Source organism: Solanum verrucosum, unplaced genomic scaffold, assembly GCF_900185275.1.
Source record: "Solanum verrucosum unplaced genomic scaffold, falcon-dt-bn FXZP01000261.1, whole genome shotgun sequence".
Taxonomy (NCBI): Eukaryota; Viridiplantae; Streptophyta; class Magnoliopsida; order Solanales; family Solanaceae; genus Solanum; species Solanum verrucosum.
The window spans coordinates 16345150-16372495 of record NW_026019969.1 but is presented as its reverse complement, the minus strand read 5'-3'; the positions used below and the strand labels follow the sequence as shown (position 1 = coordinate 16372495).

At 39.1% G+C, this 27346-nt stretch overlaps 2 protein-coding genes across 7 annotated transcripts in view; both read right to left on the bottom strand.

Annotated features, from left to right (window-relative positions):
- LOC125815135 (chloride channel protein CLC-e) overlaps positions 1–14090 on the bottom strand; it is a 40049-nt gene extending 25959 nt beyond the window's left edge. For 5 of the 6 annotated variants that reach the window (XM_049494535.1, XM_049494533.1, XM_049494536.1 and 2 more), the window contains exons 1-3: positions 13687–14090; positions 13215–13605; positions 5476–5673 (exon numbers count right to left, since the gene is read on the bottom strand). In XM_049494535.1, coding sequence (XP_049350492.1) covers positions 5476–5673; positions 13215–13605; positions 13687–14064 — 967 coding nt within the window. In that variant the 5' untranslated portion in view covers positions 14065–14090. The remainder of the gene's footprint in view (positions 1–5475; positions 5674–13214; positions 13606–13686) is intronic. The other variant, XM_049494537.1, reaches the window with a different exon arrangement.
- A 573-nt stretch (positions 14091–14663) lies between these two features.
- LOC125815141 (glutamate--tRNA ligase, chloroplastic/mitochondrial) overlaps positions 14664–27346 on the bottom strand; it is a 28472-nt gene continuing 15789 nt past the window's right edge. The window contains exons 5-13 of the mRNA XM_049494544.1: positions 27025–27143; positions 26347–26395; positions 26062–26163; positions 25801–25903; positions 25633–25696; positions 24998–25112; positions 24668–24768; positions 15225–15381; positions 14664–15152 (exon numbers count right to left, since the gene is read on the bottom strand). Coding sequence (XP_049350501.1) covers positions 14928–15152; positions 15225–15381; positions 24668–24768; positions 24998–25112; positions 25633–25696; positions 25801–25903; positions 26062–26163; positions 26347–26395; positions 27025–27143 — 1035 coding nt within the window. The 3' untranslated portion in view covers positions 14664–14927. The remainder of the gene's footprint in view (positions 15153–15224; positions 15382–24667; positions 24769–24997; positions 25113–25632; positions 25697–25800; positions 25904–26061; positions 26164–26346; positions 26396–27024; positions 27144–27346) is intronic.

Genomic DNA, 27346 nt, shown 5'->3' with positions numbered 1-27346 from the left:
AAAATCAACAAATCAAGAAGAGTCTTCCTGTGGCAAGGAAATAAAGAGAAGCTTGGGTATAATCTGGTTAAGTGGGATGTAGTGACACTCAACAAAATGCAGGGTGGTTTGGGTATAAAGAAGTTGAATATGCAAAATGTCAGCTTGTTGAAGAAATGGCTATGGAGGTTCTGTAGTGAAGATATGGCTTTGTGGAGGAGATTCATATCACAAAAATATGGTCTCCAAAACAATTGGATCACTAAAGAAGCAAATGGTACCTTTGGATGCTCTGTCTGGAAGACAATCAGAAGACTGTGGCCATCCTTTATCCCCAATCTATCCTTTAGGATTGGGAATGGGGTGAAAACCAGTTTCTGGAATGAACTTTGGTTAGGGGAAGAGAATTTGAAGATCATGTTCCCAGATCTTTATATATTGAGCCTACAACAGAAGGACACTGTGGCACTAGTGTGGAGCCCTCAAGGTTGGGATTTGATCTTTAGGAGGGCTTTAAATGACTGGGAGGTTGATAGAGTAGCAGGATTAATACACAGACTAAATGCATTTCCAGGTGTCACTGAAAGTCCTGATACTCCAATCTGGAAAATGCACAAGAAAGGGATTTTTTCTGTGAAGTCTTGTTACTGGAGCTTAAACTCTAATCAGGCTATGGAAATGGAATGGCCTTGGAAACTAATCTGGAAAATCAAGGTTCCTCACAAGGTCTCAGATTTTATTTGGTTGGCAATTAGGAAAGCATGTCTAACTCATGAAGTGTTACAAAGAAGAGGTATACAGATTTGCTCAAGGTGTTTCATGTGTGGGGAAAAGGCAGAAGTTAATAGTCACTTATTCTTACACTGCAGAACAGCTGCAAATCTGTGGGACATGTTCTTATGTATACTTGGAGTTAACTGGGTAATGCCCAAGACTACTTTAGAGTTGTTGAGACAGTGGGAAGGAGTGGGCAGAAGAAGAAGATCCAAAGAGGACTGGTGGAAATGCATCCCAGCCTGCATCTGGTGGACATTGTGGAAGGAAAGAAATGAAAGATCACATGATGGGAAACTTAACAGCACTCAGAAAATCAAGATGAATAGCTTGAGCCTGCTGTATTTTTTGTGTAAACAGGATTTGGTGAGGGAGGTAGATAGCTTAGTGGATTTTAAAGCTCAATTGAGCCTGCCCAGTTTTTGGCTTTTGAAATTACCCCCTGGGGGATGTAAATCCCACCTCATCAGGCTTTGCTGATGAGTTTTGATGTGAATATAAAGTTACCTTATCAAAAAAAGAAGATGTTCCACCTTGTTTGTCATTTGTTGTGCAACTGCGCCATCAAATGAGCACAAAACCGTATAAATCTGGGAACTTAATTTTTAGAGTTTATGACCGACCAACGCATCACATCATAATATCAGCACTATCCTGTCAACAAATTTAGAACTTTAGAACTGGTTGTTAGATATCAATTCCTCCAATAAGTTCCTTATTCCGTTCCAAATAGTTTCACAGCTAGGGCTATACACTGGACATGAGAGCCATTGATTGTAGGATTCAAATTTCAAAACAACCATATGCTTCTACAAATATTTAGGTTTTAGATATACTTCAATTATCATTTTTTTATCAAGTGGAGTAAAAGATATCATTGAAAATAATAAAATCAACTTAGTTGTATACAAGGGGAAATAATAAGGTCAACTTGGTTGTATACAAGGGGTATACCAAAAAAGGAGAAACCTACAAAATATGGTTCTTTCCCAACGCCACCTAATAATCTATACAAATACGAATGACATGGGCGCACCAAAAGAATATAGGGATCGGAGACTACAACAAAACTCATCTCCACCCTTTCAAAAGCTCTCGTATGTCTTGCTTTCCAAATAACCCACATTGGGCAAGAAGAGTAACTTTCCACGCATTGTGCCTTCAGCTTGAACAACAACTCCTTCATTGATCTTGGAATAGTCTAAGAAATATCCAACCATCTAAAGATATCTCACCATAACCTCGTGGCTTGTTTGCAATGAAGTAGAATGTTATCCACGTCCTCGCTAGCCTCCTTATAAAGGAAACACAACCTTTCATTTCATAATATTCTCCGCTGTCAAAATCACCTGTCTAGTAACTAACCAAGTGAAGAAGCACACTTTCTTCGACACCTTAGAAACCTAGACTGTATCATGTGGAAAACTGTTTTTGTAGAAAGAGTTGAGAGAGAACAATTTGTTACTCCCCAACTATCAGCTCAAGACATTGGGACTGCCACTTGGCATGCATGGCTTGTGAAGTAAATCTCTAAAGCTCGATTACCTCCCAATCCTGGAATCTCTCTTGAACCTCAAATCCCAAAAAGTCTCACTCCCTTGTGTACCCCTAACATGTTGAACATACAATTCCTTTTGGAATAGACCCTATACAAACTCCATTTTGGGAGAAAGTTTGGGTGGGACAGGCTTCACTCAAAGCTAGTTTCCCTGACCAATTCAGCTTGAGTCTACAGAAAGTGGCCACTGTCAAAGAAATGAGAGATGCTCAGGGTTGGAATTTAAGGTTCAGGAGACCTTTAAATGATTGGGAGATGAATAGAATGGTTGAATTTCTAAATATCCTGAAACGATGCAAGGAACCCAGTAACTCTCAGTTGGAGCAGCTTACAAAAACTCACACACACTCAACCAAGCTACTGCCCATGGAAAATGATCTGGAAAGTTAAGGTGGCCTGTTTTACTTGGCTCTTAGCAAAATAGGTTGTTCTCACGCAGGATAACCGTATGAAGAAGGGTCTTGATTTGTGATCCAGATGTTTTTTTTTGTGAATGTGAGACAGAGAGTCAGAGACAATAAATCATCTCTTTTTACACTGCAAGGAGACAGTGAAACTTTGGCAAATTTTCATCAATATAAGGGGCATCAGTTGGTCTATGCCAGGAAACATGAAGGAAGCTTTGGCATGTTGGAATCGGGATGGAAATCAGTCAGGGCACAGGGAGAGATGGAAGACTGTCCCAGCCTACATTTGGTGGACTATTTGGCTGGAAAGGAATCAAAGATGTTTTGAGAGCAAGAGTTGCTCAATGGAGAAGATGAAGCTGAATTGTTTAGCTCTTTTCTATTTTGGGTGTAAACATGAATATCCTCATGAAGATGAGGATATCCCTAGTATCTTAGAATTCTTAATGAGTTCATAGGTAAACAACAACACTTATGTATTTCTGATTGTTAAGTATTATTGGAATACTCCTGAGTATTCCTGTGTTTATAATACAAGTTACCTTTTCTCAAAAAAATTGGGAAATCATCTTGGAGTACCAAACCTCCACACCACTTTTACTCCCAACCCTAATCTAAAAAAAATGTTATCATAAAAAGCTTTTCATCCCTTCATAATATTCCTCCACACACAACACCCGAACGACATAGTAATCACATATGTTCTCCATCCCCCTTCCATATTTATCTGTTACTACCCCTCTTCATAATGCTTCTCCAAGACCTTGAATCTCCATAACCATTTGCCCAAAAATGCTTAGTTGAAGACCTTCAAGTCGTCCCCACCGTTTAGGATATGTCACAATCTCCCACCGCACTAAGTGAAAACTGAAACATCTTTTCCCTAGCCATCGCACCCCAAAGGAAATTCTTTGCAACCTTCTATCTTACCTATCACACTGGTAAGAGCATTTAACAAGGACATAAATAAGTAGGGGATACTCGACAAAGTGTTATTCATCAGCATTTCCTTCCCCCTCTTTTGGACAAGTACCTTTTCTGTCAGTCTGCCAGCCATTTCTCTACCATCTGGATGACCGGATTTCAAACGTTGTGATTTGATGCGCCTGGGAAAGCCCAAGATAGGTAATAGGTATCTTCACCTACAATGCAACACTTGAGCCAACAAATCAATGTTACCAACTTCTTCAGTCAGTACGATCTCACACTATTCTGAGGTTGATTTTTAGTCCTAATACCACCTAGAATCAAGTCAACACTTGTCCAATGTAGTTCAACTAGATCCCATCTGCATCACAAAACACCAAAGTATCTTTTGTAAATAAAAGATGTGTAACCAATACAGAATTGTCACCACCAACTGTGGCCTTGAAACCCTTGATATGTCCGCCTAAAACAGTTCTATCCATCATTCTGCTCAAAGCCTCCATCACCAAAATAAAGAGCATAGGTGATAAAGGATCTCCCTGCCTCGATCCCCTCGAACTACCGAAGAAACCACATGGATTTCTATTCACCAAAATCGAGTATCTCACAAAAGAGATGCAATAACTGATTCTTTTCTCCATTTCTCCACAGTCAAAACTAATTTGATGGATACTATTGTTGAATTCCAAGATAGTAGTGCACTCGTCTCCTTTTTGGACTTTAAGGAAACTATTTTTTATTTTTTCCAATTTCCATCATTTCCTTTAGTATTTTTCTTGAAATAATAGGATAAAAATGATAGCAATAGGAGGGCGTGTATTCTATTAAATTGATGTACCGTAGCCATTCATCTCAGGCTACCAAACTTATGGAAATGCAGTTCTTGAAGCATTAAATGATTCTACTTTTTTAGAAAAGTAAATTGCATTAAGAAAGCAACGGAAGTTCTAGGTATATTTAAAGGTCAAATTGCATTAAGGCGTTAAATGATTTTATCCTATAGATTCTTGGAATCAATATAGACTTAGCGGAAAAATAGAACACAACTAAAAGGTAAAGCTCCTTATAAACAAACCCAACTATCTGGACAAAGGTTTACTCATGATGGTACATTTACATTATGCTTTAGTCTATTTAAAGATTCGTATGTCCATTGAAAACAACTTCTCTACCTTCACAAGGTAGGAGTAAGGCTACATAAACACCACTCTTCCCAAACCCCAAATGTAGGATTACACTGGGTATGTTGTTGATATCTAAATAGAAAATGCACAGAACCTAGGCATACTACCAAGTATTAATATTCGAATTAAATAGGGCTACCACTAAATGGAGTAAAATGAATAGTGATGATTTGTATAGCCAATCATAACTAGGTTGTTATTGAGATGTATTTGTTGTCAGTGTTTTTAAGAGAAAATAAGCGCAAAAAAGTGACAAGGTCCGTGAGGCATAAAACAAGAAGTAAGCACACACTTCTTCGAAGTGAACACATAAATGTCAAACATATATGAATTTAGAACTATAGGAATCAAATTGCAATTGGAAAAACTAATTTCAGCATATAATATACAATAATGCAGACATAAGTCCAAGTCCTCAAAGTTGATATTCAAAAAAATCGACCGCTTCTTGTTTGGATCAGTGTGTGTGTCATTGTTTGAGGCACAGATTTCTTTGAAGCACATGGCTTCACCTATGAAGTGATCACCCCACCCTTTGCATCTCCCTTATCCAGCGAATATGGCTTTTACCAACACTGGTTGATGTTGCTGTAAGTTGTACAAATATATTTAAGATGCAAATTTGAGGGAACAAGTTCAAAATTACCCGTAGGTGTACGAAAATCATATGCCGGGACTGCAAATGCAGGTTCTGAGCCAAGACCAATTTCTGAGACTACAGAAGCTATAACAGCACTCAGAATAACCATTGAAGTTGTATTTGTCAAGGACAAAGACTCTGCAGGTGATGGCCATAACACAGATTCCACAGCAAAGAAACAACCCGCAACAGCAGCATTAAATCCTTTAAGTAGAAAACAAGAAGAGTTTCAAAGTGACAAACAGTTTAATCATGGAGAGAAAGTCACTGAAAAGATATTACAGGAAATTATTAGCAAAACAAGAAGTAAAATATTTCCAGAAAATGAACTCCTACAAGGCAGAAGATGCTGACAGCAGATAGAAAGAAGAAAATGTTCATTGAACATCCACCGACAAATCAAAACAACTATAGAAGAGGAGCTACATTAGCTTGTTAGCAATGAAGAATGATAAAGAAATAGGTCACAATAACTGATCCAGAAAAACGAAATAGTTCACAATTATTATCACTCTTGCTCTTTTCCTGCAAAGTTTCCTAAGATGAAACTGCATTAGGTGACATTCTGTTCCCTTTTTTTTTCGGATACTAAACTCAATCAACTTCCATTCTTTTTTCTCTTTCTCAGCAATGGTCGCAAATATTCTGAATTTGTCTTCCAATAAACACAAAAGACATTTGGTATTTATGTTCCTTGTAACAAAACGTTTGAGATCAGATTCCACAAATCATCCTTTAGGAATCGACAATTGTGAACCATTTCATTTAATTTGGACCATTGATGTGAAATCACCAGCTAGATACATCCCTGCATTGTTCCAGAAAAATGGCAAATATTTTATTAAGGATAATATCTTAATGGCAATGCAAGAAGCATTATCTAATACAGGGACAGAATGGTCGTCTTCCGTCAAGATGTCATTCATACAGTATCCCCGCTCACCAAGTTCAAGTTCTCACAGTGCAAAGGAGAAGTGATATAACCATGTAGGCATGGAGCATACTGTAGAAACATTCAAGAAGTGTTCTATTAATTGAGGGACAAGTTCATTAGGTGACTTTGCAAAGATGGTGGAGTTATCATTACATTAGCAACTAGTCGATGAGCAGTCTATTCTATCTAGTCAATGAAATTAAATGGTTCATATAATAAACGGTACTACTGACACTAGCATTATTCAGTCAAAAGGAAGTGAATTTCCCTTGATGAGTTGAACTCTGTACAATAAGGGGAAACTACAAAGAAGTGGAATATGGACATCATATCCCGTAGCAAATAGAGTAGCCAACTTACAAATGAACCATCTATTCTTTCTAGCCCCTTCTTTTCTCTTCGACTCTATTTACCATCCCACATAAAACCATACAAACTGATCCATGTTAGCAATTAAATTGCAGGAACCATACAAAGCCAATCTATGTCAGCAGTACAATTTCAGCAACATATGAACCCAAGAGCAGTTGCGTATGTTTCTGCAGTAGAAGTCACAGTTCATAATTCAAACATAGACTTACATTTTGTGAATGACTTCCCCAAGATACTTAACAAATTATATTTTGATTTTATTTAACTTCAAGTACTTCAACAAAAAAAAGGACCTGGCAGAATTTTGGAAATAATAAAACCTGGGAAATCCTCTAAAAACTAGTTCAACCTTGAAAATAAAGACAAGACTATCTCTATAGAATATGTGCCCCTTCATGGACTTTCAGAAAGAACTCTGCAAATGCCTAGTGTTTCTTTTACTCAGTTGTCAAATGAATGAGGAGTTGCATTTTCTATATTGCAAGAGTCTTTGATTTGGTGATAGCTAACTCGCGATTTCAGAATGAGGAGCACTTGGTCACCTTTTGTAGTTCGGTGGAAAAGACTCAAATAATTACCTACTCCTTACGAAGAGTGATAGAGGTTTATGCAAGGATTATAAGGTTATCCCAACTCCCAAGTGAAAACCTTACAACCCAACACAACACAAGCTCTTAGTAATGGATCTAGTGATTAAAAGAGGAAAAAGAGGGCTTTGTCTGACCAACCAAGGATTAAGTTGGGGGGCTTGACTAATAATTAAATTCAGGAGTTGGGGGAGAAGTTGATGGCTATCGGGGCCTAAGAGAGTAATGGGGATGCAAAAAGTATGTGGATTAGGACAACTAAGAGTATTAGGGAAGCAACTAAAGAGGTGTTAGGGGTCTCGAAGGGTAATTTTGGTGGGCATAGGGGGGACTGGTGGTGGAATAGAGAGGTCCAAAGGGAAGCTTTAGACACAAAAGGTTGCTTCCATGAAGTTACCAGTTACCACAGAGAAAAAATGAGGAAAAGAAGAGGCCAAATAGGAAGACGTATAAGACTATGAAGAACGAAGTAAGGACAGTGGTCACGGCGGCTAAAATGACAACATTAGAACCCTTGTACGAAGAACTAGAGAACAGAGGTGGGGAAAAGAAGGCACGAGAAAGGAGGACTCGCGACCTAGACCAATTAAGATGCATTAAAGACAAGGATGGGTAAGTATTAGTAGAAGAAAAACACATAAAATGAAAATGGTAGGCAAACTTCCATAAACTCTTAAATGAAGAGGGGACAAGAATGTTGTGTTGGGTTCTTGTAATGACCCTCCTGGTCATTTCTGTGTTTTGCCTTCTGTGTGTCGTTTAGAGCGTTCCTGTAGCGACCCCAAGTCATTTATGACTTGCTGGGACTGACAGTTCGATCACCAGGTCGTTCGTTTGGTTATTCTGCGAGTTTTAGTGTTTTTGGAGCTTATGAACCTTGAACGATCATTTTCGATCAAAAGTTCAAGAAGATGACATCGAAATCCAATTCTGACGATTCCATCATCTCCGAAAGGGTCATTTTAGGCTAGTAGCATGGTCGGCATGACTCCCGAGGTTTTCAGTGTGAGTCGGTGCGATTAGGCGTTTTAACTTTAAGTTTAAGCCTAAGTTTGACTTTAATAAACATTTTGAGTAAACGGCTCGGATGAGAATTTCGTCAGCGCGGTTAGCTCTGGAATGTCGATTTTGGTCTAGATTGACCCTTCTTTTGTGTCCCGAGGTTTTCGATATTTTTCCGAGCCTTTTTGTGGTTTTTGACTTAAAATGACGTTTGGGTGTGGGATCCACTTTTTGTCAAGATGACCTCGTATGGAAATTTTGACTATGCCATTGAGTCCGGAATATCAAATTTGGTATGGTTGCATATCTCGTTTGCGTGCATGGGGTTCCGAACGAGTTCGGAGCACCCTGTCAGAGTTTTTAAGTTTTCAAAAAATATGCTGAAAATCTGATATATAATGCAGAAAATCAGCAGTCTTTTCAAAACTTTAAAACCTCCTAACTCTCTCATCTCTCAACCGAATTAGGCGATTCGAAGTGCGGGAGCTTCGTATTTTTGGTGGCTTCGCTGTAGAGTGTTCGGAAGTTGTCGGGTGCGAGTTGTTCGAGGTAAATTTGGTTATAAACCTGACTGTTAGGCCCATTTTCGAGCTTTTGTTTTTGGCCTCCTTGTTTGGGTCATATCTCACTCATTTTAGCTCGATTTTGGGTGATTCGAAGTCCCACGTGTTGGAAATTATCGTGGCTACGTCGTGGAGTGTTCAAGGAGTGTTGGGCACCATTCGATTCTCATAAATTCCGAGTTTAGGTTGCTGCATGTTTTCTTTTAAGTTGATTAAGTGTGGTTTTCTTGCATGTTGGGTTTTGCTGCGTTCGAGGTACTATTTTGGGTCTCTTGGCGGAGTCAAATCCGGACAGTTCGGTGCGGGTCACACGATTCCCATTTTGACTCCAAAATTGACCTGTCTCCGTTTGTTGTATTTTGGAGTCTAAACGACCGTACTAACATTGTGATCTTATATTTGATAGAGTGACAACTTTCAAAGGTCATTCGGGAAGGAAAAGCTCCAGCAAAGTGATTTGGAGCGCGCACGGTCGGCCTTAAGGTAGGCTACGACTTCATTTCTATTAGATTGAGCTTAATTGTATAAAAGCATGTCGATTGGACTGAATTGGGGGTGGGTACTAGTTTCCTACTTTACTTTGATTAGATACCTTATATTAGGATCGATTGGCCATATTTCGGGTGTAGTATCATGTTAACCGGTTTAGTAGAGGTGCATGCTTATGTGCTAAATGTTATTGTATGCTTGTATGTTATGTGTTGTATGTTTTGTTCATCCTAAACCGTAAGCATGATGTCCTTAGTCTAGGTTAGACTAGCATTGTCTTAGACTTATGACCCGTGTGGGCTAGATAGCCTTGACTTTCTGCCGACGTCGTTCGGATGACTTAGCTCCTTGTAGACTGGAGTAGCAGACTTGAGTATGATAGTTTGAGCCTTCGATTAGGCGTTATCGCTACTTGCTGCACTTCTGTATCTTCTCCCTCTAATTTTGCGGTTTCAACACGTTCTCGAAGGTTCAGTGCATCACTAGAGGTATGGGATTGAGATAGTATAGGCTTGGAGCCTTTTCTGTGATTTCTTGGAGTGGACGGTGTTCCACGGTAGCTGTTGCTGGTTGGATCCTATTGGAGATACCATCACCCCCGGGGTCGTTCTTTCTAGCTGGGTTGGGAGCGTATCGCTGGTTGGGTAGACTCGGTGATTTCGGCGATCGCCCTCGGGCCTCTCTTTCTTACTGGCTTGGGAGTGTGTTGCTGGCTGGGTGTCCCCGGGTCGCTCTTTTTAGCTGGGCTGGGAGCTGACTGCATGGTAGGACGACTCGCGATATCTACCTCACCCCCGGGTCCCTCTTTCTAGCTGGGCTGGGAGTGGACTGTATGGTTGGGTGCCCCCTAGGGTCACTCTTTCTAGTTGGGCTGGGAGTGCACTGCTAGCTGGGAGGAGTCTGATGGATTATCTTGGTTACTTTGAGTTGGGAGCCCGATTTTTTTTTTCTCAATAGACTTAGCTATTATGTGTACATGTCGGGCTTATGGGGGTTCGTTCAGGTTTTATTTAAACTTGCGCACGAGTGTACCTTCTAGGCTTATGGGGGTCCAGTTAGGTTTAGTTTAGTTGTACTTAGTTTATTTCTGGTATGCTCGTGTGCTTTTTTTTCATATCCGCTTTGACCTCTTTGTGCCTAGATTCTATCCTTTCTTATTGTTTTTACCCTTTTTGCTCAGTCGGCCTTTGATGCCTACTGAGTACCTGTTGTTTTGGTACTCATGCTACACTCTGCATCTATTTCGTGATGCAGGTCCCAGTACCAATTATCAGCGGTGATTAGTTCTAGCCTTCTTTTGCAACTGTGACTCGGAGACGAGGGTGAGCACTTGACGTTTTGGGTTTGTTCTGTCTCCTTCTTTTGTTTTAGCTAGTCTTGTTGCTTTTGAGACACGTTTTGTTGTGGTCCACTTTTGGGACTTGTACTCCTTATTAGACAGCTCTATACTAGTGACTTCCAGGTTTTGGGAGGGATTTTGGTATATATTTATTTTGGTTTGTTTCCGCCTTGTTGTCCTTGTTTAGATTATTGTTTTCGCTAGTTTCTGCCCTTACGCTTATTACTTGATGTTATGGGTTACGGGTTGGCTTACCTACTGGTAGGGTATAGTAGGCGCCATCATGACTCGGGTCGTGACAGTTCTTTAGAGCATTCCGAAAGCCTTCGAGATTTTGGATATTGTAGGTTATAAAGTTTGCGGAGGTTAAGAGACCAATTCGTAAGATGACATGAGAAAAGCGACCTAACTAAATGAGAATCCGATGGAATTTTGAAGAGTACAACCAAAGTAGGTATGTAATAGCTAACTGGGTTGTTTAATGCCACTTTTGGGACGACTAAAATGCTTGAAAAATGGAGGAGAAGTATAAAGATCTTGTTGTACAATAACAAGGGTGATAGTCAAAATTGAAACAATTATTAAAAAAATCAAACAACTAAGCCGCACTATTGAAGTTGGGAAGAGGGTGGTAGAAATAAGGATAAGGAGGGATGTGTCTATTTCTAAGAATCAATTTAGATTCATGTTAAGGCCATCGACTACAGAATCATTTGTCTTTTAAGGAGATTGTTGGAACAATTTAGGGATAGGAAAAGAGACTTGAATATGGTGTTAATCGACGTATAAAAGGAATACGACAAAGTCTCAAAGGAGGTTTTATGGAGATGCTTGGAGTCTAGAGGATACATGTGGCATACATTAGAGATATAAAAGACATGTACAATGGAGCCAAGACCTAAGTGAGAACAATGGGAGGAGACTTCGAACACTTCTCAGTTAAGATGGGTTGCATTAGGGATCAACTTTTAGCCCGTTTATAGCATAGGTGATAGATGAATTGACATGGCATATTCAAGGAGTGGTACCATGGTGTGTGTTATTTCCAAATGACATGATATTGATTGACATGCGAAAGAGTTAACGATAGACCAAAGATTCAGAGATAGACTTTAGAGAGTCTAAAGGTTTCGGATTTAGCAAGATAAATACAGAGTGCAAGTTCAATGATGCATCACAGAAAGCTGATGTGGAAATGATGATTGATACACAAGTTCTCCCTAAGATAAGGAATTTCAAGTATCTTTGATCAATAATCCAAAGGAATGGGGAGATCGATGATGATGTTACATATTGTATTGGAGCGGGATAGATGAAATGGAGACTCATATTCAGTGTCCTTTGTGATAAGAACATTCCACCAAGACTTAAAGATAAATTTTATAGGACGGTGGTTAAAACAACTATGCTGTACGAGGTAGAGTGTGAACCAATCGAGAATTCACACGTCCATGAGAAGAAACTAGCGAAAATGAGGTTGCTAAGATGATGTGAATGCATACTATGAGAGACAAGATTACGAACAAGAATATATAAGACAAGGCGAGACTGGCCTCCGCGGTGTACAAGATGGGGGAGGTGAAGCTAAAGCCGAGATGATTCAAGCATATGGAGAGGAGGAGTGCAAATCCCCGAGTGAGGAGGTGCAAAAAAATTGGAAGTGACAGGCTAATGAGAGGTAAAGGTAGAGGTAGACCGAGGAAGAATTGGAGAAAGATGATTAGACAAGACACACATTCAGCTCACCGAGTACATGACCCTAAATATGAGAGCATGGAAGTCGAGGATTAGGTTCGAAGGTTAGTCGACAGTCGAGTGATTTCTCTTTTTTTTTTAGGGGGGCGGGGGGGAGGGGGGGGAGGGCAATCCTAGTTTAAAGCACCTTATTTGCTCCCTCTTCTCCTTACCAGTATTGTTATTGTTATTCCATCATTATCTTATTCGTTAATTGTAGTACCGATGTTGTTTCTTTTACTTCGGTTATCTTTACTATTCTTGTTGTTAATATTTTTCTTATCTTCAATATTTTCATCATAGCTTCTTTATTCTTGGAATTTTCAAACCTATTTTTTAAAATATTTTTCTTGAGCCGAGGATTTATCGGAAACAGCCTCTCTACCCACAAAGATAGGGGTAAGGTCTGCATACACCCCCACCCTCCCCAGATCCCACTGCATAGGAGTCGGGTTTTACCCGGTGCGCACCCAAAGGGTAGCGGCAGCGGGTTTCCCTTGTCATCAAAAAAAATTTATAGCTGATATTGCATCTCCCCTCGAAATCAAGAAGTAAGCTTAACTTATAGTTGGTTTTGTAGTGCTTCTGCTTGCTTAAGGGGTTCACCCTTTGTACAGTTTATTTGGTTTGCGAGATGCAAACACGTTCGCATTTACAGGCTACACGTAAGTATAAGAAAAATGTACCATATTTAAATCAGAATCAAGAATAATGTGGGAACAAACCAGAAGAGATTCCAGCAGCTGATCCAGCAGCCTTGAGAGATAGCTTTCTATGAGCACCTTTATCAAGCAGAGCTCCAATTCCCTTGGCAACTGAAGTACCAATTTCAACACTTGGGCCTTCTGGTCCTAAGGAATTTCCAGTTCCTAAAGTGACACAAGCAGCGATTGTCTTCAAAACTGGTCTCAAGACAGATTTAACAGATGATGTCCAATTTCCTTGCGTTGAGACGTCCAGTGTAGCTCGGAAAGTGTTCAAAAAACTGACTAGCAAACCGCCAGAAGCTGGTACTAAGATTACACGTTGCCAAATTACTCCAATGGGCTCCTCCCTTAACCACGAGGCACCTCGAGACGGAATCCCATCCCAACAAAAATCGCGTATTTCATGAACCTAACCAAGGGAGATGTCAGTTATTATATGAATATTCGGAGAATAAGATGAAAAAAAAGAAAAAGAAAACCTATGACGCACCGCAGCGTTGAAAAGCACGACACTGATACCGGTGAAGAGGCCAACAAAGCAAGCGGAGATTATTGCCGTGTTGCCTTGTGCATTTATCTGGATACCACTATCACTATCGTCGCACTTTTCAGCAGAGGAGCGTCCGTGTCCGGGAGGAAGAGACGGTCGAGCCCAACGCCAGCAATTTGAACAACGTATTCGTACGTGTCCAGGAGGAAGAGACGGTCGAGCCCAACGCCAGCAACTTGAACAACGTATTCGCGATTGATGACGACCAAATCGAGGGCCAGACTGCAAGAATGGAGCTTTATCGTTGTTACAGCGACGGGATATGGAATTCAACCACGAATTAGGAGTGCAACTAGTCGTCGACAATGCCACCATCATTACTTCATGTCTCAATAACTTTGTGAAACCAATAATAAATCTACCACATTATTTATTTTATTTATTTACAATATTGCTGCATCACAACTTCTTTTTTAAATCCCACTTTCATTTCTTTATCTTTTATTTTCTTTTGTGGATGACTTCTATTTTCCAAGTAAAATACTCAAATCCTAGCTTTTCCATTAATCTATCTCTCTTCGATATTTTATATATATTATATATATCTTAAAAGCGAACTTTCTAACTTAAATATTAAATTGTTATAATGTCCCAACTAAAAATACCTCCTACTTTGATTGTAAAATTACCACAACTAAAAACACCTCATAATTTGAATGTTAAATTATTATTATAATACCTCAAATTAAAACCATTCAATTTAATATATCTTCTATATTTTCTAATTATTTATATTATATTAAAAGCAAACACTTTTTCAAGTTGTAACTTGTCCGAATGATTATGAAATTTCCAATGAATTGTGACTTCAAAAATATATCTTTGTTAGTCAATCACTGGAAGCCTATACATGTAGAACAATAAATGCAATACATGGCCATTGCTTATGCAATGAAACCCAGTTTGGAGCTGCAATGCCCTGTTAACTATTCTACCATTGTTCGGTGAAAAATAAACGTAGTGTCACAATCAGCACAGTCTTACCCCGTGGAGGGGGAGGGGGAGGGGGAAGATACAGAAAAGGAATCCCACTAGAGACGGTAGCCCTCTTTGATTCCAGACGAGGAGATGCAAACACAAGAAAATCCCCCTTGTGCTCGCAGCTTCTCTTTGTTTCTACTGGGAATGGTGGGAGATAGAAGTCATATAATGGATAATCAAAACAGAATATCGCCACAATCTCAATGCGTTATAGCACCAGCAGACAAAGGCACATTTGAGCTGAACGACTCCCATTGAATTTCTCTCAATATCTTAAATCTTTCATCAAATGTAACAAACCCAGCTTGGGGTGCTACAGAGCCAGATGTTCCAGCTTTATAGAGCAACACTGTGGTGGCCCCAATATCAGGTCCATGAAGCTTTCCTGTTAGCAACACCCGAAGGGGCATGAAGAGAGATTTTCCCTGGTACATAAAGCAACCTCATTAAATACTGAAAAAGAAACTTAAGAGAAAAAGAAAATACTCAGATCGAACCTTGCGCTTCAGCAATTTACCGAACTTCTTCACCCAGTTTTTCCATCCAGGTTGGCCTTCTGCAAGTGCACCACAGAGCTCGCCACTGTCATAGGCCGCTAACAAGCTCTTAGCAACTTCAGAGACTCCATCTTCTAAGATCAGTTTTCCTTCCGTGCTGCAAATGGCATACCATAAATAGTGTGTCACATACTATAAGCTTTTCTTCTTTTAGCATCATTTCAGGGTGTTTCTAATTGGTAATACATCAAAGCTTCCACTCCTAACACTGTTTGGAGATATTACACAACGCATATTTTCCCGACTGCTTGCACTTCTTACACTGTTTAGCTTAATGATCCTTCGAGGAAGTTAGAATCTGTGCTTAACATAATCCTTCAAGATTTTAGCTTATGATGTAACAAATAGTTTCCAAAACCACCATTTCTCTACACCCACTCTTCTCTCTTGTGCATCCCTTTCTCTTTCTAGGGGTCTGGAAATTATTTGGCATGCATCTCTTTTCCCTGGAGACTTGTAGTAGACAAGGCCCCTAGTTTGGACAATTTCATGTTGACTTTCTTTCAACAATGCTGGAGCAGATCAAGGGGCGGTGATGGAGTACAGTTGCATTTCAAGAAATTAGGAAGTTTGAGACAAGCCTTTGACACATATTTTATTGTGATTTCGCTGATTAGGCAACGAGTAATTGAATATTAAGTACTTCTTTTTTATAATTGTGGTATCCGGGCCAGCTGGACGCACCTCGACTAATTTCACGGGGTACCTTCTACCTCCCATCAGCATAGGTAGAGGGAAGATACCACCTAGTGCTTTTGCCTCCAGCGGAATTAGTGAATATCAATGACTAAGACCTTATAAATTACAAAGGTGTTAGACAAGACATCGTCTCCCAGAAAGAGTTCATGAAAGGAGGAGAGATTCTAGACATGGTTTTGGTGGCAAATAAAGTTGCCGAACCAACAAGAAAAAAAGGGAGAGGGGTCTTATGCAAATTGGCCCTCAGGAAGTTACAACCATGTGAATTAAAAGTTGCTGCATTTTATCATAAAGAATATAGGATTTGGAATAAGTTGAGGAAGTGGATCAAGTTCTACATCTCATGGTCAAGTACTGGATCCTAGTAAGTCGAACACATGCAGATTTTTCGGTAGCTTGAGGGATCTGTAACAAGGAAACTTGTTATCTCTTATGTTGTACATTATGGAAATGAAACGCTGGGGCAAATAAGCAGAGATGTCATTCAAGGCTAACCTCCTGGGACATAGGAAATAATTTACAAGACTAGAAGATTGTTGAATTCAAGTTTGATTGATATACTCTAATAGAACACAACACATGCTAGCAAGGACCCATAGAGGTAAAGAGTGAAGAGAGAGGGAGTGTTCTCAGTAAAGTCACACTATCGCAGGCTTATATTGAAGGACGAGTTGGACTTTCTACACTAAAACTGTTTGGGTACCCAAAGTACCCAGAAACGTGTTATTTTTAATGGGCAGCAAGGACAATGACAAAAATTTGAAAAAAAAAAGAGAAATGGTGTATATCAACTGGTGTTATATGTGTAAATGTCCAGGCGAAGATGTGGATCATCTTTTGTTGCACTATCGGGTGGCGACAAGATTTTGAGTGGTATTGAATTGGCTTGGGTTAAATTAAATGATGCCATAATTCTCATGGCGCAGCATAACGCATGGAATGTTACCCCTTAGCCCTCATGTGGGTCCTGTGGAGAGAAGAACAAAAAGGGTTTTGAGGGGATAGATTATGCACATATAAGGAATGGCCTATTGTTCGTCGTTAATTTTTCAAGCACCCATGAGGTCCCTGTTTGTATAGGAGATTGTGTATCTTCTCTAGAGAACTGTTTTTTTTTTATTGACAAAAAAATAAACTTCTCTAGAAAAAGCATATTTATTGTAGGTTCTTTAGCTTTTTATGCATTGCTTGCATACAAGATTTTTCCCACATAAATAAAATTATTTGGCTTATAAACAGTTGCTGATATGCAAGAGCAAAGTGCTGAATTAGCTTTCCACCTCCTGTTAATATTCAATGCTAGCTATATTGTTTCAGCTAGAGAACATTTTAATTACAGCTGCAGCATAAATGATGCTCCAGTTGGAATAGATAATTCGGAAAAGGGTTATATTTACCCCTATACTATTAAAAATAAGCTATATTTGCCCTATGTTCTACATTTTCAATGAATATACCCCTACAATTATACTTCAGAATTATATTTACCCCTCGCCTGTTAAAACTAGCTATATTTACCCCTCACCCGTTCAAACTAGCTATATTTACCCCACCCGTTAAAACTTCATTTTCAGCTTTAGACAGTCACATGTCATGCTCTTATTGAACGAAAAAATCAGCCCCATTTTTTTTGAGATAAAGGTAACTGTGTACTCACAAAAGGCTCATCATCAAATAAATGATGAGCATAGGTCACTTACAATCTCATCAGAGCATATCAGACTGCCCTATGGGAGATTACAAATTACCTATGAAGTCATCAAAAAGTTCTATATCCCCCCATCATATCTTGTTTACACCAAAAGTACAAAAGACTAAGACAATTCATTCTAATTTTCTGGATGTTGTTTCTCTTATCCTCAAAACATCTTCCGTTCCTTTCTTTCCATAGGGACCACCAGATGCAGGCTGGGATTAACTCCCACCAATCTTCATTTGACTCCCTTCTTCCTATCTCCTTCCAGCTGTAGAGCAAATCCTTAGTGGACTTTGGAATTGTCCAGCATACACCAAGAAGACCAAGAAACATGTTCCACAAGCTTGTAGCTACTTTGCAATGAAGGAATAAGTGACTATTAACTTCTGCATCTTGATCACACATAAAGCATCTTGAGCATAATTGTCTGCCTTTCTTTTGAAGCACTTCATGTGTTAAGCAGGCCCTTTTGCACACTAACTAGGCAAAACATGAGATCTTCAATGGTATGTTTATCTTTCCATATTAACTTCCATGGCCAGTTTCTGATCTGTGTTTGGCCAATATTGTATCTGCAGTAACATGACTTTACTGTAAACACACCTTTGCTTTGCCATCTCCAAATAGGTTTATCAGGTTCAGTGGAGGTGCCTGGGAAGGCATTGAGGATCTGAAACAGATTAATGACCCTCTCGATTTCCCAATCATTTAAAGCTCTCCTGAAAATGAGATTCCAACCCTGAGGACTCCATAGCTGTGAGATTGTGGCCTTGTTTTGAGTGGTGAGCATAAACAGGTCTGGGAAGAGTGATTGCAGGCTTTCATCCCCAATCCAATGTTCATTCCAAAAATCAATTTTCCTACCATTTCCCACCTTTAGTGAGATGTTGCCTTTGAATTGGGGCCATAATCTTCTAATAGTCTTCCACACACTGCATCCAAAAGTTCCAAGAGCCTCCTCAGTAATCCAATGGCTTTGTAGTCCATACTTCATTGTGATAACTCTTTTCCAGAGTGACTGATCTTCAATGCAGAATCTCCACAACCATTTTTTAAGGAGACAGTTGTTCTGAAGATTGAGCTTTTTTATTCCCAGCCCCCCTTGCTTTCTGCTAAGAGTAAGAGTATCCCACTTAACTAGATGGTAACTTTTGTGCTCTTTATTTCCATTCCATAGGAAAGACCTTCTGAGTTGATCGATCTTTTTCACAATGTTCTTTGGAATTGGAAATAGGCTCATCATATATGAAGGAAGGGCATCAAGGACAGATTTAACTAGAGTCAACCTACCTCCCAGGGAGAGGTATTGACTCTTCCACCTAGCAAGCTTCTTGTTACATCTCTCCAAAATTTCACTCCACACAGCTGTCTCCTTATTTTGTGCTCCTAAAGGCATGCCCAGATACCTTGTAGGTAGGGTTGCTATTTGGCAGCCAAGATTTCTAGCTAGCAACTCCATATTATCCACTTGATTCACAGGATAGAGAAAACTTTTTTGCCAATTTACATGCAGACCAGATATACCTTCAAAGATAGTAAGGATTGCTCTGATGTGTCTAATTTGTATCACCTCAGCCTCACAGAAAACTAAAGTATCATCTGCATATAGTAGATGCGTAATCCCCACCTCATTGTCCCTATTCCCCTGATTCTGAGCCTTAAAGCCTTTAATCCATCCATTAACATTTGCTTTTCTGATCATGTGATTGAGGCCTTCCATGGCTAACAAGAAGAGAAAAGGTGAGAGAGGGTCACCTTGTCTCAAACCTCTTTGTGATTGGAAAAAACCTTCAGAGTTTCCATTTATGATCAGGGAGAATTTAACAATGGATATGCAGAACTTTATCCAATTGAGTCATTTCCTCCCAAATCCCATGTCCTTTAAGATCTTCAGCAGAAAAGCCCAATTGACGTGATCATAGGCCTTCTCTATGTCCAACTTACATAAAATTCCAGGAATTGTTTGCTTAACTCTGAAGTCTACCAACTCATTAGCAATTAGTGCAGCATCCATGATTTGCCTTCCTTTCAGAAAGGCCATTTGGGTACATCAACCAGTTTCCCCATTACTGTCTTCAACCTCTCAGTAATCAGTTTGGAAATGATCTTGTAGACTCCTCCTATCAAGCTAATAGGCCTGAAATCTTTCAATTCTTCTGCTCCAGGTTTTTTAGGAATCAGTGCTAGGAAGGTGGCATTGAAAGACTTTTCAAAAATTCCATTTTGATGGAAGTTGTGAATTGTCAGCATCAGATCCTCTTTTACAATTCCCCAACAAGATTTAAAGAAACTCATTGTGTAGCCATCTTGCCCTGGAGCTTTATCTCCATCACAAAGTTGTAGGCATTGCAAGACCTCTGATTCAGTAAATGGTCTTTGCATCCAATCCTTTTCTTCCTGAGAAATAGTTGGACATTCCATAAGGTCAAAGTTGGGTCTCCACTCCTCAGATTCAGTGTAAAGTTCTTTGAAGAAATTAATCACGGTGTTCCTGATCTCTACAGGGTCTTCTACAACCTCTCCTCTGTCTATCAACCTATCAATAGTGTTGATCCTTCTGTGGGCTGTTGCCATTCTCTGAAAAAACCTTGTGTTATTATCTCCTTGTTTCAGCCATAAAACCCTTGATTTTTGTCTCCATTTCGATTCTTCATTTTTTGCCAACTCTTCCAACTCCACTACTATGGTGGCTCTTATTATCACTTCATCTTCAGTCAATTCCCTGGTTTCTTGTATCAAATCAATTTCTGCGAGTTCCTCCAGTAAGCTATTTTTCTTACTAGTGAGCTCCCCAAAATTTGACTTGCTCCACTCCTTGAGTTTCTGCTTTAGCATTCTTAGTTTAATATTCAATATGTAATCAGGACAACCTTCCACTAGAAATTCATTCCACCAACTTTGAATCAAGTTGGTGAAACCCTCCACCTTTAGCCACCAATTCTCAAACTTAAAGTTTGATCTTTTCTGCTCCCAGTTACCACTTTCTAACAAGATAGGACAGTGGTCAAATAGCACTCTAGGTAGTAACTTTTGCCTGATGTTTTTGAATTTTTCTTCCCATTCCATCGAGTACAAGAATCTGTCTAGTCTAGCTGCACTAGGATGATTGATGCCTCTAAACCAGGAGAACTTTCCACCATTTAAATGGGGATCATGTAGCTCCATCTCCTCTATCCACCTTGAGAAGTCAGACATAACATAAGAGATTCTGTTACATCCTCATCTTTCTCCCATAGTTCTATTGGTATTGAAATCTCCGCATGTAATCCATGGACCTTCACATAAAGTCCTGACTGCAGCCAATTCTTCCCAGCATATCAACTTCTCATCTCTGGTATGAGGAGCATACACTCCAGTGAGGTACTAGGTGAAAAAATTTTGAGTTGATACAAACTCCTATGTAATGGAGTATTGACCATTTTCAACAAGGGTCCCACTCCAGATTCTACTATCCCACAGCAGCAAGATCCCCCCACAACTGCCTTCAGCTTCCAAGTAACCGCATTTCATCCACCTACATGACCATAGTTGTTTGGCCATTGCTTCTAAGTCCTTGCTAATCTTTGTTTCCTGTAAACAATAAACATCTGCCTTCCACTTTTTCATTAGACTCTTCACCATAGTTCTCTTATTCTGATTGTTCAGCCCCCTTACGTTCCATGTAATCAAGTTAACTTTCATTTAAAGTTAGGCTTAGATTCCTCCCTCTACTTCTGCTTCCTTCCACCTCTTCATTTAGGCTGGATTTTAAGTTTTTCAGTTCATTCTTTCCAATACCTCTGCCCTTTGGAGTAGAGACTGCCTCACCCTTCCCCTTCTTATCAAGTTGTATTTTCCTCTCATCAATCTTCATCAACAAAGCTATGGTTTCTCTTTCAAATCCTTCGAAGGCCACCCCATATGTGTTGCTCAACTCTAGGATATGAGAATTCACCCAATTTGAAGCTTCTGTTTCGCAGTCTTCTTGGGAATTTGGAAGCTGAAAGTTGACTGGTTCTGCATCATGAATATGTTGAAGTTGCATGTCTTGCTCTGTTGATTGTGTATCTTTTGTCTCCCCTCCTCCTTTTTCATGAGAAGTTTGTTGTGAACCAATCATACCCGGTTCTGTTTGGATGCAAGATGAATTTCTCTCTCCTCCATCGACTTGCGTCGCCATGCTTGTTTCTTTCGCCGTGTTTGTTTCCCAGTTCCTGAAGGCTTCCAGAAATTTAGCTGCCAGGTCTTTTATTTCTGTGAGGCCTTTGTTTTCTGCCATGTGATTGTCACGTGAGGGTTCATTAAAGTTCATGGGCCTTTTTGAACTCACAGGAAGATTTGTAATGTCTGTATGCTTTTGGACTATTGGGCCTGCTTTTGAGGGTTTCTGGCCCAAATTTTTTGAATTCAAAGTGGGTCCAACAAAATTCCTTTTTAACACCTCCCCACGTGGTCTCCTGCTGACACCACAGCTTTCCTCTCTTTTATCCTCTGGGTAAGTCCTCGATAACTGCTGGATATCAGGCTTCTCCTTTCCCTCTTCTACGATGGTGAACCTCGCCGGAATTTCTGTCCACAGTTGCATGGAAAAAGAGATTCCCGCATTGATAATGGTCACCTCCTTCGGGATCTTTGACCCATCGCCTTCTACTTTGATTCGAGCCCATTTGAGATGATTCCGTAGTTGTGTCTCTTCCTCAGTTTCGATCCAACCTCCACAGAGATCTCCGATGGCCTTGAAAACAGTCTCTGACCAGAGATGTAGAGGAAGGCCTACAATCTTGGTCCAGATCGCTGTTGGTTTATTCTCCATATCTGTGGCCGCTAAAGTTGCGGACCACCACTCTAACCGGACCCTTGAGTTGTTCCAAATCCACTCACCTGCAAGCACCTGTTCTGCCGTGGTTTCCATCGCAAACTCAAACAAGAATTTTCCAGCTCCCATTTCGTAAATGTTTAGGCCATGGCTTTGTCTCCAAAACTTGTTTGCCCAGCTTCTCACCTCTGCTAGGTTTGGCAGTACATTATTCCTTCCTTCAAAATCTCCAACTAGACTTCTCTGCAAAACTTCACTGTGGGTGTTTGAAGATTCATTAATGCAAATGATTCCCTCTTCCTTCATTAATGTTGCTTGGGCATTAACTCCGTCCCCTTTTTTATTAGACCATTTAATGCTCCTCACTGCCTCTGCAAAGGGATAATTGTTGTCTACCAACCTCTGCTTTGTACTTTCCACCTCCTTTCTATGACTAGAAAGGAATCTCCCCATTTTGTCTGCTATGTTTCCCCATCCTGAGTTCAAAGTCAACTCCGGGATAATGATAACAGACCTCATTCTTCCCCTTATGTTTATCAGACTCAAATATCTTCCATATTTGTTGAAATTCCTAGCACAATATATTTCTGATAGAGGTTCTAGTCTCCTCCATCTCTTCACCACATTTCCTTTCGTCTTTGAAGCTTCCTGCATGACCTGAGTGATCCAGATCATTGATTTCTTGTTGAAAGAAGTTCTAGTGACGTTTCTTTTACTCCTCTCAGTCCATTCGTACCAGTCGCCTGTCGTTCTTTTGATTCTCTCGAGATCGTAGGATTTAAAACCTACGGAAAAGTAAATACAGTCCTCCATTGATCAGAGGAAGGGTTAAGGAAGGAAAAGGGAGGGAAGGTGTGGGTGAAAGGATCCCGGTGATCAGAAGGACCACCGGAAAATGGATGTTGGTTTTGGATCTCGTTCATATTTTTGGGAATCGTGCCTGGGAGTGCCTTACTAGTATTGTTTAGATACCTTTTGTAGATTCAGCCCCATTTTTATAGAGTTCACTATAAAACACCAGGCTATATTTACCCCACTCTAAAGTGTAAATTGATTTATAATAGAACATTGAAAACGGAATAAATTGCTGCCAGAAATTAATTTTCTTTCTGGGAAAATAGCATGCTTTTTAAAAAAAAAAAATAGTAATGTTAAAACTAGCATGCTTTTTGGACAAAATCCAGAATTAAAAGTAAAGCACTCCACTATATTCTATTTTAAATCATGCCCAAGTGGTAATTATATAACTGAACATTACATGAGATTTAATTTCTCTCTTTTTAATATAACCTTTTTTATTTAATTTACAAAAAAATACAAAGTTCAACATATATATCACCCGCCTCACAACAAATATAAGTACTTCATCATTTTCAGCTATCATTTTAGCTCAAAACAATTGTCGCTTTAGGAATTCAAGATTAAAGTTGATAATTGTTTTCAACCACACCCTTAACATTAAAGTAGTTCTTTTTAGTACTACTCAATTCTCAAAAAGCATTTAATAAATAGGAATAATTTAATAAATTATACCTTGTATTTATTAAGTAAATTATAACTAATAAGACTTGGTTTTGTTGCATAAGAATGAGATGAAGGAATTGGGGAGAAGAAAGATTAGGGAGCTTTGGACCAACAATTGATTTTGCAGGCTCAACTACACCTTCCGGATAGAGAGAAATGAGAGTGATTTGGGTGCGGGCAAAAAAGTGAGGCTGATTTTTTGGTTCAATAAGAGCATAACACATGGCTTTTTAAAGCTGTAAAATGAAGTTTTAACGGGTGAGAAATATAGCTCTATAGTATGACTATAGGAGGATATTTGTTGAAAAGGTATAACGGAGGGTAAATATAGCTTATTTTTTATAGTAGAGGGGCAAATACGACCCTTTTCCATAGATAATTGGTTGCCTTTACAAAGAACCAATGTTTTTTGTGGAACTCATCGTTTGTGTTCACTTGGTAATGGAGTAAATGGGAATAACTCTCCATTTTGCTATAATTTGTTACCTTTATTTATTCTAACAAAATTGAGCTCATTAATCAACAAATATTCTCATTACCGCCTTAATGACTAGACCAAATTGAAACCTCCATGTTTTCTATCTAGACTATTCATTCTCTTTGAGGAGAAATTTTTTCATCTTTTAGCATCACATAGGTATAGTTTTAAAACATAATTTCATGGATCACCTTGCCAAAGTTTCATATAAAGGATAAGATAGCAAACTTGAAAGTGCTTTCTCTGAATCTGGTATCAAGTCAATCCCATCTTTGAGGAGTAGAACAGCATCCTATATATACAGAAAATTTAACAGGTATAAGAACCATAACTCCAAAGTACATTGAGCAACAATTTTTTGAATTGATATTTAATGACTAGCATCTATGCAACAGCCATTGGGGAAAGATTATTAAGAAAAATCCTCCAAAATCTCATCGTTAAATCTCCACAAAGATGATTAAGAAAAATCTTTCAGTAACAATGTGGTTGAGAAATGAAAGAAAGAGGAAAATTTCTACCTGTATAAAAACTCCTTGTGATTCTGTAACGATGTCTGCATCCTTCCACCTTTCACCAATGATTTGGTTCAACTCTTCAGATGGAAGTGATCTCAAATGCTGACCATTCATCCACCTGAAGTTCATTACCATATTTTAAACAACAATCTAGAAATGTAATTAAATTTCATAATGTCTTGGTAACCAAGCCTATCCATGTAGCAGAAGAAAATATAGCAATGTATTGATTCGAGGAGGAGACAAAGTATTCCAGGGATTCTTTGCAAATTGGAAAATGAGAAAGCTTTCAATCATATGTACATTGGAATTGTTTTTGGGTTTCTTGCTGCATCTCCACCATTTGGTGGAGCTTATGGAATGAAGGAAGCATCAGGATGTTTGAAGACAAAATGTTCTGTTATACAAGTTAAATGCAGATGATTTTTTTTACTTTAGTTTTTGCTGTAGCATGGCAGATGTAAATGTTTCTGATGTCATGATTGACTTGATTAGTGAATTACACGACCTGTGATGGTTATTGTTTCTGGTTGTAACCCTCCAGCATTATCTTTTGGCTGTGCATATATCAATAGAAGCTACTCTCTCACCAATCAAAAAAAAAATGATATATATATATATATATACACATACAATACCTTAACTTGGTCGAATCAAATATGGCACCACTTTTGTTTACACGTTCAATTGTGAACTTTTCAACTGCAAATGAAATGAGAAGCTATCACTGTTGAAATGCGAATAAATAGTAATGACTGCAAGCTAGCATTAGACATGTGAACATCAGCATAGAGGCAATCAAGTACCAAGCTGCTCAAGGGAGAAAAACTCATTTTCTGTACCATCACCCCATCCCAAGAGAGCTAGATAGTTCACCATTGCCTGAGGCAAATAGCCCATGTCCCTGAACTGTCAACAAAAGGAAAACACTAAGATTTCTCACTTCACCAGCTCAAAAGGAAAGGGTAGATAACATCAAAGCAAAGGAATAACACATGTCTACCTGACAAGTAAACCCCTAAAACTGTTTCACAAGGAAAGCATGCAATCATGTGTCTGTCATTTACCTGACCAACTGAAGTTGCACCATGCCGTTTAGAGAGCTTGCTTCTATCAGGGGCAAGAATTAAAGAAACATGCGCAAAGTGAGGCATTGGAAAACCTAGTGCCTGCAGCAAGGTAACAAAGATTTTTCTCCATGAGCTTCTAAGAGAGAAATCATATACAAAACTACCTCATGATTCTTTTCTTCTTTTTCCGTTTTCTCTACTCTATTTTCCCCTTAAGCTTTTTTCCCTTTTTTTTTTTTTTTTTTGGGGGGGGGGGGGGGGGGGTTATTGGGAAAGCAGTACCTTGTATATTAATGCTTGCCTTAGAGTATTCGGCAAATGTTCCTCCGCTCTGAAGCATCAACATTTCATCAGTACTTGAGTACCAGATAATCAATTCAAAAATACATGCTACATATATAAAAGGTGGCAGTATCCATGTGCAGAAAACAAAATGATATAACCTATGTTACATGGAGTCATAGTCTCATCCCTCAGGTACAAATTACGCTCGATTTTTAGCAAGTTTTTAGAACATTTTCAAGGTAACCGTGTCATACCCATTTGACAATGGTATATCAAGACAAATGGATGAGTCCGTGTAAGATAGAGACAACTGAAAAGGAAACAAAATTGTTCTTGCACATGTTTCTATATCAAAAGAAAATCTATAATAGTCATTCCTTGACATTTCAGGGCCTCACTACCACCAATCTGAATCCATTTTCAAGTGGAATAAACTTTGATAATCAACATCTAGTAAACGCCACAACATTGAGAACTATATTTTAAACACGTATTTACATCATGACTGATGTTTCATTTAAATAACTAATAGATCATATAACTATATTACCCTCTTCACTGTCACCTCAATTTCTCAGTGGGAATTTACAATGTCCTTGGCCTCTAGTGCATCAGTTCCATCATACAGTATTTTTTGGGGGGTCATACAGTATTATAATTAGATTAATCTATTACCTTATGACATGGGAGATAGCCATAGTAGCATCATCAACTGTGACACAAAAATTGTAAACGGGTTGTCCATTACTTCTCATGATCACAAAGTCTCCAAGCGTGTCGAAGTTCCAACTGACCTTCATGAAAGTGTAACAGAGTCAGTCCGCCATAATTACCAAGATGTACTAGCATTTTGCCCGTGCATTGCACGGGAGATTCCCAGCATTTATTTACTTTCTTGTCAAAGATTGAAAATCTACAGTTACATCATTTCAATCATTTACTCTTTTTCAAAGATATGTGAAATTTTAGTCCATTGCCAAGTACCAAGCAGCTACTA